The following is a 12,981-nucleotide window of genomic DNA, read 5'->3' on the forward strand; positions in this document are numbered from 1 at the left end:
TGTGCTTGGTCTCCTCTATGTACGAAATGTACCATAAGAACAAGTCTATGTGCAAGAAGTCTCTGTATAATATCCAGAAAATAAATGCTCTAAAAGTAAACTTTGAATGCATTCATTTCCAGCTTCTAAATTTTCCATGCTATCTGAAGGAAAATGATCTGCTTAAATGTCAATCAATGGAGATCATGTAATACCAAAGTCATTAGAAACTTGTGAAGTTGGAATCCTATCAGAGACCGTGTGAGTGACGGATGTACAGAATCAACCAAGGACTATTCACAGTACTTTACATAAACCTCTTAGGCACAAAGTCACAGTTCATCTTCTACAGCCAAATTCAGATATGAGAAAGGCGATATGTAGTTGATGAAATCTAGCCTAACTTACAAGTCTAAATGAGTATCTTCAGTGTCCATGTTTCCAGTGAATAGTGCCATTGTCACAGAGGTAAATAAGTCAGATGAACAGATATTTAATACCTAGAAAAGGAGAAAACGTTTTAACTTACCCTTTATATCAGCAGTAGGATTCCTTTCCAATCTATCTTTCTCTGCTTTCCCTCATATTATCTAATGGCTTCCCTGTGCAAAGTTCACTGAGACAGCCAAAGGAAAAGATACCACTGTGGTAATTAGGCAAGTAGCACTGATTTTGATGTTTAGTGTAAACCCACAAAAGTAATTGAGTATCTAATAATGAGTTGTAATTGTTAAAATCCCCATGAAATAATAAAATGGGCTTAACAGAAATTCCACTTAGTACAACGGGGAACTTGGGACCTTGAAGTAACTTTTCAATGACATTGCAGAGTGACTGTACAAATGCACTTATTGTACAGAAGGGAATGGAATAATAGAGAAGACAAAGGTCCACAAGCAGTCATCAAACGTACAACAGTCCATGCAATCATTAGAGAAAGAGGAAAAGAAAAGAAAAAGAAGCACGCGGTTTAGTAGAAAATACAGACAAAATTGATGTGGAGTTTGCTTTGTCATTATGTTGCTAATCAAAAATGTCTGTAAAGATGTAGAGAAAGGATAATTCTTTAATATAATTGGTGGAAATATAAATTAGCACAGCCATGTTGGTAAGTGTCATGGAATCTCCTCAAAAACTTCTCAAAGTAAAACTACCATTTAACCCAGAATTGCCACTTCTGGGTATACAGATGCTCCTTGATCTGGTGGATTTCATAATTAGAAAGTACAGTAAATCAAAATTACACCTTGATCAAGCCAGGGCAGTTGTGAGGACTTTATAATCTTAGGTACTAGGGAGACAGAGCCAGGTGGATTTGTGAGTTCAAAGTTATCACAGGCAACAACAAAGCATTTCAGAGGAGGGGGTGCATTCAACATACTTAACTCACCCAACACTGCAGCTTGGTGCCATAGCCCATCGAAAGTTCTGGTTCTTTCCCCTTAATGTAGTCCTGACTGGGAGTCACGGCTCACTGCAGCTTCTCAGCATCCTATCACTATCTGCATACTGAGAGCCCATCACTCGAATAATTTCCCATGAACTGAATTTTTGTTGGTCAACCCAATTGAATCCGTGTTTTGTTGAGGCTTTGAGGGAAGCCAAGCCACAGTGTGCAAAATGCAATGGGGTGTGTCTGTTGTATCTAGGAATTTGTGAAGGAAATTAAACTGATTTTCAAATGATAGAGAAGGACAAAGAGCTAAGAATCAGGCATTCTACCCTCAGCCAACTACTTTCACCAGCGTTCTTCTTTATTCCATTTCTCTTCCACCTTTTATTTACCTGTTAACCTATTTACCAATGAGAGCCATTTTTATCATATGGGAAATTTTGCAGAAGTTTTAGAGATATTTGACATTTTTTGTGGTTTGAGTAAGAATGGCCCGTATAGGCTCATATCTTTGAAAGCTTAGTAATCAGGGAGTAGCACTATCTAAAAGGAATTGGATATTGAGGTTTCAAAAGTCCATGTCAAACCCGGTAATTCCCTCTTGGCTTACATATTAGGATGTAACTCTTAGTTAATTCTCCAGCACCATGTCCGCCTACTGCCATGATCCCTGCCATGATGATAATGGACTAAATCTTGGAAACTGTAAGCAATTGATTGCTTTCTTTTAAAAGGGTTGCTATGGTGATGGTGTCTCTTCTCAGCAACAGTAACCCAGGCTAAGACAACATTTATAACAAACCTTGAGACTTGTGTGTTAGCAACTCCAAAAGAAAAATCCAACAAAACATTAGAATAAAGGAATTGTCTTAAACACAATAAAACTAGGAACCAGCAGCCTGCAAACTCTTCCTCACAGACATAAGCCCTAACCTCTATCACCAATGTTTCCCTTATATACTTTAGGTGCTCAATGGACATTTCCATGGTGTCATTGTTTTATAGTAGCTTAAGTGACACTTGAACAACGCTTCCACATAATGTTTTTAAGTGGCCAGCTCACAGAATGAAATTTCTTGAAAAGTCATGATAGAAGGCATAGCAGGACCAAGAACCTATGTCTTCTCCTATTCAATAGTCACCCAGTTGTCCCCTTTGAACGTACTCTAGGCTACAGAATGCAGCGACATGTAGCAGAAATGACAGCATGGTTTGGATCATGTTAGAAGGCAAGCTGGAGTCTGCTGAGTGCTGCCCAACAGTAGGCACCACTCTCCCACCTTCCTTGGCTCTATCCATAACCTTCATATATCGGTGCTTCCTGATTTGCTTCTCATTATCGTTGTCCTTTCTGTTACATTGTTGTATTTGTAGAGATTTCAGTGGAACTGGGAAACCTTTTTAGATAATCAGGAGAAATCAAACCCGGGGAATATTTGTGAGCGAGGAAATTAGTAGCTCCAATGGATTTGATAAAAAGAAAAGTACAGCAGGATATGGTGAGCTGCACTATATTATAAAAAGTGATTCTAATTCGACTATTCTATGCCTTAGAACAAACCTTGCCTTTAAAAAATTCCCTATCGCAAAGACTAAAACAGAGACAGAAGGAACACCCATTCAGAGCCTGCCCCACATGTGGCCCATACATATACAGCCACCCAATTAGACAAGATGGATGAAGCAAAGACGTGCAGGCCGACAGGAGCCGGATGTAGATCGCTCCTGAGAGACACAGCCAGAATACAGCAAATACAGAGGCGAATGCCAGCAGCAAACCACTGAACTGAGAATAGGACCCCCGTTGAAGGAATCAGAGAAAGAACTGGAAGAGCTTGAAGGGGCTCGAGACCCCATATGTACAACAATGCCAAGCAACCAGAGCTTCCAGGGACTAAGCCACTACCTAAAGACTATACATGGACTGACCCTGGACTCCAACCACATAGGTAGCAATGAATATCCTAGTAAGAGCACCAGTGGAAGGGGAAGCCCTTGGTCCTGCCAAGACTGAACCCCCAGTAAACGTGATTGTTGGGGGGGAGGGCGGCAATGGGGGTGGGGTTGGGAGGGGAACACCCATAAAGAAGGGGAGGGGGAGGGATTAGGGGGATGTTTGCCCGGAAACCGGGAAAGGGAATAACATTCGAAATGTAAATAAGAAATACTCAAGTTAATTAAAAAAAAATTCCCTATCGTATGCTGAATGTAATTTTGGAGACTTCTTTGCTAAAGTTACCCAGATAATTCCAGTTTTCTGTACCCGCGGGTTGTATTTCTGCATGCCACCCATAAAGTCTAACTACTAATGGTAGGGTAGCTCACAATGTAAGATAGCTTTAGGACACATTAGAAGAGAAACAGAAAGCCCAGCAGTAATTGCCCCAGTCCTATCCTTACCTATGAAGCAGTTATAGGATGACACTCTGTCTCTACCAATAACCTTCACACAACTATTTTCATATTTCACCTTCTAGGTGTGGTGTAGATGTTTCCGTTGTACTATTTGATTTACAGACTTTTCAGTCAACTTAGCACATAGTCCCTCCCAGTTCTGGGTCTACAGGTGGTCATCTCAAGAACTGAAAACTAGCCAGAGTTTGTAGAAAAGTTAAATGACCTGAAGTGGCATATAATGAATATGATTTTTTAACAAAAGCTTTGAACCATATCCAATGAGAAGAGATGAACCTCAAATCAGCCAGGTTCTGTCTCAGAGCCAGTGCTGTTCTCTGATCTCTCCTTACTCTGTGCAAGAGCTTCCTGTTTTCTCTTTCACTTCTACCTCCCTTGTAACCAGTGAATGTTTCTGTTATATTTTTCTTTTCAAGAAATACATTGGTCTCAATGAGTTTTAGCCAAATACTCACAAGAAATGAACCTTAGTTAAAATCTATGGATACTCAAAATACCTGACCAAGTTCTGACAAGATGCAAAGCAAGAAGGAAGCTTTTTTATACCTAGTCTTAATAAAAATATTAATCTCTGATATTCTCCCCTTGCCACAATCACAGCTTCTTTATCATCTTATAGTTCCCTTATGTTAATATCTATGTATAAATTATCCAAATAATCTAGTCTATTTTCTGAATCTGTACACACACACACACACACACACACACACACATTGATATATATCAAAATGCAATCTAGAGATATAATCAGAAGCACAGTAGTTTGAACCATAGTAGAAAGAAAATCTGTCTTATCATTCCATTGTTCTGCTAATTCGCTCTCTTCCCATATAGATAATTTTGAGTCACCTCTTTAATAATGCTTTCATTGTTAAATTTCTCCAGACAATGAAGTCTCTTTGTTACTTGGGATTTTAACTGCAAATGTCAGCAGTTCAATCTAGCAGTACATAGTATAAAAACAACATATTTGAATATATATTAGAATAGAAACAGGCAAGCCATAAAACCAGACCACTTTTGCCTTTTAGATATCAGTTATAAGTTGATTTGCCTATCAATGATATGTACTCTTTTTTATTTACTCCTTTACTCACATGGGATTTGTTATCAACTCTAAGAAATTAATATCTCTCCAGAGATTTAGAAGAGACTCCCCTTTAATATACTAACCTTCTACTATGAGATCAGACAAACTCAAGGAGCAAAATTTAGCAAGCATTCTGGGCAAGTGAAATTCCTTAAAATGATGAAATAATAGGAAATTGTGAGTTATTACCATCCAGTGTCTGCCTCTACATCAGACTTCCTCCTAACTTTCCTCATCCTGCCACTGAGTCCTCCCTCTAAAACTTTTCCATTGTCCTACTCACTTATTCTGGGTGCTGTCTGTGCTCCTGCCTGCCATTACTGTCATTGTATTGCTTTTAGAAATCAGCACCAATCTTTTTTCTAAGATTTATTTAGTTAGTTTATGTATGTGAGTACACTGTCGCTGTCTTCACACTCACCAGAGGAGGGCATCAGATCCCATTACAGATGGTTGTGAGCCACCATGTGGTTGCTGGGAATTGAACTCAGGACCTCTGGAAGGGCAGTCAGTGCTCTTAACTGCTGAACCATTTCTCCAGCTCCTGATTCGCACGGGTCTTACACCCTAGTGGCAGTGAACATATTATAGAATGAAAATTATTTAATCACATAGTACAGAAATGAATATTTTCCTAATGTTTTGAATGTTATTCAAAGAGTTCAGGAGCCAAACATCTCTTGTCTTTATCTGAGAACCCAAACCGTAAGAGAACTGGGATCCTCCTTTTCCTCCATCTTGATGTTTCTTCCCATCGTTAGTAACTGATTCATAGTCATCTCTCCTCTGTCAACATTATAGGTAAACATGTGTGAACTTGGCTCAGTTCTCAGAGATGACAATGTCTCACAATGTATGACAGCAGTTTGAAAAGGAAAACAGTGACCACATTGCCAAGTGGAATCAATGAAGTGAGTCCAGGATCTACCTGAGTTCTGAACCTCCCCTTGTTCCACTACTGACACTATTCTCTTGATTTTACTCTCACTAAGTAGACAGTGTTGATTTTTGCATTTGTGAATTTTTTAGATATGTATGGACTTATTATTCTCAACTTAGTAGCATTTTATGGCAACTCTTAGAGGTAAATTTGGTAAGAACTTTGGTTAGTTAAACTCCATACAATACTGATAAAAATAGATGAATATAGATCAGGACTTGTTCATCGCCTTCCCCTATTGAGACTGTGTATCCCAAAACAGAGTATTTTAAGTGTTTTTCATCTTTTAGTTTTCATTATTGGTCAGAGTATTGAAGGTCTCTTCTATTGTGCTATGTTTATATACAGTCCTTAGATAGACTTGTTGTCAGAATCAACTTCAAGTTCTCTGTGTAGCCATGCAAGAAGTGAATTTTGAAGAGCTATACAAACAATCACAATGTCCAATGTCTTAATCAGATGGTGGTTAAAGTGAGCTAGCTGCCTGCGAACTTCCTTTCTCAAACTTCATTATCTTACTACGGCCCTCCTTGCAACCATCATTTGATTCTCCTTTTTGTATAATCTGTGTGTTTATGATTACCCTGTTCTGTTTAGTGTCTTTACAATGGTTTTATGCCAATAAAACACTATGAAGAGTTGTGTGTGCTCAACCCAATGACATGCACAATAATCTAACTACAAATTATGACAAAACATAGTGCCTGAAAATTTGGGAGGTAGAAGTCTAGCAGTGTTTGCCTTTTAGTCTGTACTCGTTACTCCTAGTCTTGCCATTTTGTTTTTAGTCTACCTACTATGCATCTGCTAGTCAGCTTTCTTGTAATGGCTATTTCATTAACTGTGGGTACTTTGGAGCCTCAATTTATAACGTTGTCAGTGCTAGCTGTACACAACAACAGAGTGTAGCAACTCATTTTAGAAATAGAACAGTTCTTCTATAAGTGGGATAAATAGAGGAGAGAATAGCAGAGGAGGAGGCACCAAAACCTTTTTTGGCTGTCTTCTGCCACTGACCCTCTACTATTTTATTGAACCATTTTATTGTCATCCGTGTATTTACTGATGTTTGATGCATCTTTTGAGAGATTTTAAAAGCCTTACCCACAATTTGACCACTGTGAAGACATCAAAGACCTTACCCATTACCCATGACAGCATACAAATTGGCAGTGGGGTTCTTGTGCAATATCTGTTACTGCCCAATGTTTTCATTTGGTAAAATTGAAGCTATTAATTAAACCCATATTCTCTGTTTTCTATTTTTCATTATTCTGAAAGTGGAGAATGGATTAATAGACTTTCATATCAATGATAGCCTCTGCTAGATTTTATATACAAGCTTGCTTCTCTGGTGATTTTAGTACGGGGGTTAGCAAATTGGAGAAAATATTGTCTTAGTATCTCTCCTAAAGGGATCCTTTAGGAGAAAAGTCATCACAACAAGTTATTATTAACTTTAAAATGCCTTGTGGTTATTAGAAAGGAGGAGTGATTCTCAGTATGCAAACCAAACTAATTGGTTCCTTGTCCAATCTCCTTAAATTCATATCTCAGAATGAAAGGAAGATGATAGGGCTTCTAACTAATTACTGAGAAAGTGTCTCACTAAAATCTTTTCTAAGAACAGTTTTTGATTTATTTTAAAGAGCTCTAAAATTAAGAATGTAAAGTTGGGGTTGGTGATTGGAGAGGGACACATGGGGCACTTCTGAGGATGCTTACATTTGTGGCTCAGTTTATGAATATTTATGAATATATGCACTTAAAGATATGCACATGCTTTTTTGTGATTATCACACCTCAAGGAAGATGTTTTGAAAGTGAAAAAAGACAATAAAAGAACTATAAGAGTATGGATAATATAGGCGTGAGCACTTATCAAAACATATCAAGTATACTTTTAAATTTGTATATTTCATTACCTATAAATTTTCCCTCAAAAAGAAAGGAAAAAATCTGGAAAGATAATATGCACATATGCATGCACATTTACTTGTATCTACACCGCATTTACATGCCCACATGAACACATACTTATACCACAAATACAAAAAAGAAGGAAGAAAATATGATATGAACAGGAAATTATAGCTATTGACATTGGTGTTAAATCTTTGGGGTTAAAGTATATTAATATCTGCATATAAACCACTTATTTTATTTGAAATGTATTCCAAAAACATAATGAAGTAGTAGACCAGAGACCATCAATAAGAAAATATGAATATTGACTATAAGGGTATTCACTGCATGTTACTTTGAAAGTTTCCATGTATTTGAAATGTTCTTACACTAAAGTATTAGAGGTGATGCTGGGCTGGAAGACTGCTCAGTTTAAAAGTTATAGATATGGTCCTGAATGTGGGTCCCTAAAACTCATGTAGAAAAGGTAGGCATGGTGATGAGTGTCTGTCATCCAAGTGTGGGGAAAGGGGAGTTGACGAGACAGGAGAACCCTGGAATTAATTGGCTAGCCAACATAGCCAAGTCAGTGAGCCTCAGTTTTAGCGAGAGATTTTTATCTCAAAAAAATTGAGAGCAATTAATAGGAAAGCATTCAACATGGACCACTGGTCTCCACACACGTGTGCACACATATGCTACACAAATTCATACACATGAACACATAAACATGAACATATACACACACAAAATCCTGAAGATAATCTAAAGAAGAGAGGAGCGTCTTCCTGTTTCTGTTTTGTTTTGTTTTGTTTTTTATTTAAACTTAAAATGTTGTCCTCTAGAAGAAGTTTGTACATAAGTACTGTATGTACATTACTTCTACCCCTTCCCTCTCCTCTCTTTTCTCCTTTACCTTCCTCTTACATTCATGACCCCTTCTTTTTTTTCCAGAGAAAAATCAATGTATTTTCCAATTTTGGTCTCCTGATTTTTATATGCAGTTAAATTGCCACGGATACATTGGGCAATTTTTTTTTCGCTTTGCAATTTTCCCAAATGGTTAATACATCTATTTTCTTTTCTAATTTCTGTTTCTTCTTTTCTTTCTAAATGCAAGAATAATAAGGTACACAGTCTATTCACCTGAATTTTGGTAGCAGCTATGTTGGAGGAAAACCCAGAAGTAGCCAACTCCTATGTTTGAAAAATAAAGGCAATTCCCAGATGGTACTATCTTTTTACCTTCTTACTGCCACAAAATTCTGCTTCCTAGAAGAACATTTTTTTCTTTTACTGAAAATAGGTTTTTTTTCATACAATATATTCTGATTATAGTCTTATTTCCCCCAACTCCTCTGAGATTTCCCCACCTTCCCTCCCACTGATATAGAAAGCTGGCATCCATTCATTAAGGATTCTGACACACTGAGCAACAAAGCACAGCAGACCAATATCCAACAGAAGTAGCAGCGATTCCTGGGTAGGTATCCCAGAAGACAGTAATACCCAAAGGAGTTGGCAGTGCCCGTGTGGGAAAGGCTTAGGTGTGAACCCTGGGGAGAGCACTCTGAAGAACTTGGGTGACAGAGACACCAGATGGTAACCAGAGCAAGTGAAGGAGCAAATGGTGGATGCTATACAGATGTCAAGACTCATTTATGGATTCATGTGAGACGCACCCTGGGGTTTATGCCATCATATACAGGCAAGCTGTCAGCTTCACTCACTGGTATTTCTGTGAATCACGAATGTCTAAATACTCATCACAAGAAGCTGAAGCACTTTGCTCTCCTCAGCATGTTAAGGTGAAGAAAAGATTTTCTATAGCACTTCTTACGGTCAAACATCTTCCACATTCTCTAATCGCATAGTGTTATATTTGACCCTCTGTAGGGAGACTGAAGAAAATACAGGTAAGTGAAACAAATCATTTGCTTAAAAGCAAAACCTGCATTGGTCACAGATAGAAAAATGGAAGCATGCACCGTTTCTCCATTTTGTTTGTACTTTCAAAGACATGGTGGCTTAGGAATTAGTTTTGTATTCAGGACCTCCTTTATTGCTAATAAGCACTCCTAGGGAAGGACTCTTTCATTTCACCCTTACTCTCCAACAGAGAAATGTAAACAGAAATGTATGTCTCTCACACTCATGATCCCTTTCACTGTCTTTCCAGGGTTTTACTGACATTTTACTGGAAAGAGTCATGCATGGGGGAGCCAACATTACAGGTTTCCAGATTGTCAACAATGAAAACCCAATGGTTCAGCAGTTCATACAGCGCTGGGTGAGACTGGATGAAAGGGAATTCCCTGAAGCCAAGAATGCACCACTGAAGGTAATACTCCATGACACACAGACACCGAAGGCCAGCTTTCCAAAGCTTTTCAATATGGCCTTTATATACTTAAAACCATCCTGTGCTCAAGTGCTCTTCCCTCAGACATGATTCAACAACTCTTGGGAAAAAATGAGCTGCAACTGATTCTATAGTATAACCTAACCCCCAATTAAAGAAACTATAGATAGTACATCTTATAAAAATAATCTGCTGTTTGAAAGTAAATTGGTTTAATTTTGAAATGAATCTCATTTCTAATATTCTCTTGGTGATATACAGTATTACAACAGCCTGAATCAGGCAAAGGGTAGCAGCAGTTGGACTAGGTCAAGATTGATAGTCTGAAACAGAAAATTGGATTTTCCATTATTTATGTGATTGCCCCATGATAAGAAGTTTCATGAATCTCAGAACACCCAAGTGAATTAGTCTCTAATATAGAATATGTAGTACCTATATGTATGGAACTATTGAACAGAAATAGTTACCTGTCTACAAAAGTGTCATTAAGACTAATTAGATTACCTAAGTTGCTCATTTTCCCAAAGTCAAGCTAGAATATTAAAAGCAGAAAGTTATATTTAGAGTGTATATGTTTCATATGTGTTCGCTATGATTAGAAAACCTATTATTTACTCACAAGTTTAAAACAGATAAATTAGGTTGAAACTATTTGTGCTACACAAATATATATATGTAAAATATATTTATACTCAAAGGAATATATATATACATACACACACACACACACACACACACACACACATATATATATATATATATATATATATATATATATAGAGAGAGAGAGAGAGAGAGAGAGTACTCATGACCTCAGCACAACATTTCAAGTATAAAACTAGCTTTTAATTCTTTTTTGCTGCTATAGTAAAAATGTATACAATGACTGTGATGTAAGATGAAGAGTCAAGTATGTTAAAACCTTCCCCCTTAGAAAAGGAAACTGAGGAAAGTCTTCCTTCTCATACATTCTAGTTCTCCTTTCTCCCTGACAATAATAGGGTAGAGAACAGTAGAAAAGAGAGATGAAAGAAAAGATGTATTCCCTACTACCCTGAAGAGGTCACATCACATCAGAACCTGTGAAGTTCTGATACAAGGAAATACAAGTAAAATTTTAAACAATTGAAATGCTCTAGAAAACTTGTGAGCTAAACATAATTTTACAACTCAATAAAGTCACTCACTAGTTAGAAGCTAACTGTATGACTGTACTATAGATTGTATGTGCCAGAGATTTCCATCTTAAATCATCCTGCCCCTTGGTCAGACCAGATGTCTTAATTTCAATCAGTGAATATGGTCACATTCCCAATGAGGAATCCTTTATAATCAAATCTTTTTTAATGTACCAAACTGGTATGACTTCTTACACTATATTTAGGCAAGCTTATGCAAGTTTATATTTCCATGAAACTGCTTAACTATGCTGCTTTTCGATGTTTTGATTTAGCAACTATAGAAGACAAAGACACATTTATTCATTATTTTAAGTATTCCCAATGATTTTAGAAACACAATGTTAGACACACAACAAAATGAACAAGGATAAATGATATAAAGAGAGATACTGCAGCATAGATTATCTTTGCTCTGAAGATGTGTAACTTCTAAAAAAGGTAATGAAAACCATCTCATGTACCCATTAATAACGAGTATGTGTAATGCAATATGCTAGTATTTACTGCAAAAAATCTTAGTCTTATAATTAAAACCCTACAAATAGTTTAAGAAAGTATTGAATCTTATATTCAATCATTCAAAGATCCTACTTGAATTCTTGATACAGACTAAATAGGGTTGGAAAATCATCTAGAAATTAAAATCTAGATGCTGTTTAATCTATGTTTCATAAATATTTCTTTTTATTACTTATTTTTGATTGGCGGGGCAATCTCATGCATGGGTATAGAAACTGAATAAAGTACAAAATTAAACAGTTCTTTTAATATAGCTTTAGAAAAATTGCATTAAGACTAGTGACAATTTATGCAGTTGGTTGGAAGGAAAATCTGTACCAGGCTGTAGATAGTGCTAGGATGGGCAAACACAAAGATTTTTCTTCATGAAAGAAAATAGGCTCCCATTATAGTTATACTTGATGAGTTGCTTCTGAAAGAAAAGTAACAAGAGAAAAAGTAAATTGATAGTTGTAAAGACAACAATGTATTCACTCTCAATTGTATCTGGACAGACTTTTATATAGTAAGAACTCCCCTTAGGACATTTTGATACATTTTTAAAAGTCAATAAGATTCCATATTCTACAAGTATTTGTCACCCTTGCAAAACAGAGGCCAGATTATTTTAATCATGTTTTGTTGATTCATTTAATGAAAAAGCATCCACCATTTCAAGCTGCAGATAATCAAATCCCTTGTGTTAAGTGACTAGCAGCATTCCTAGTAGAACATGTCACTGTATAACTGTATACAAGGAACAGAAAGTAAAGTGCTCTCTCCTGAAGGAGGTAGCATCAAGAAACATTGCCTACAAATTGTCAACGTTATCAGATTTAAAACTCAATAACAATTGTAATTTTCGACACTTGAAAAGCATCTTTGGTTTTTGCTACCCCCTGGGAAACAAAAACTGATTTATTGCTGGCCAGAGGTCCTAGCTTGCTTCAAACATGGTCCAGACAGAAATGATTAATGTTTCCTTCCAAATTAATTTCAAGCTGTCTAACTTAGCTATTTCCATTTTCCCCTAAGTAAACAGCAGATCTGAATTTTCTATTATAAATAGCAATAACTCAGCCTTGCTTTAGGATATGCTATTTCCTCTCTAATCTGTACATGCCATCCCTTAACATCACATGCATTTCTTCTCTAACAAAATGCCCAGCCTTTCATACTCACTCACTCAATATGAAACAGTCTTGAGAGCAAGAA

General features: G+C 36.9%; 1 protein-coding gene across 11 annotated transcripts in view; it reads left to right on the top strand.

The window, feature by feature from the left end:
* The window catches only part of Gria3 (glutamate ionotropic receptor AMPA type subunit 3), a 263,524-nt gene that overhangs the window by 170,951 nt on the left and 79,592 nt on the right, over positions 1-12,981 (top strand). For all 11 annotated transcript variants that reach the window (XR_015646201.1, XR_015646200.1, XR_015646199.1 and 8 more), the window contains 1 exon segment: positions 9,902-10,063. Coding sequence is in view for 8 of the 11 variants with exons in the window: in XM_087599277.1 (XP_087455403.1) it covers positions 9,902-10,063 (162 nt within the window). In the remaining 3 variants the exon portion in view is untranslated.

The sequence above is a fragment of the Rattus norvegicus genome, chromosome X (assembly GCF_021556685.1).
Source record: "Rattus norvegicus strain SHRSP/BbbUtx chromosome X, alternate assembly SHRSP_T2T, whole genome shotgun sequence".
Classification (NCBI taxonomy): domain Eukaryota; kingdom Metazoa; phylum Chordata; class Mammalia; order Rodentia; family Muridae; genus Rattus; species Rattus norvegicus.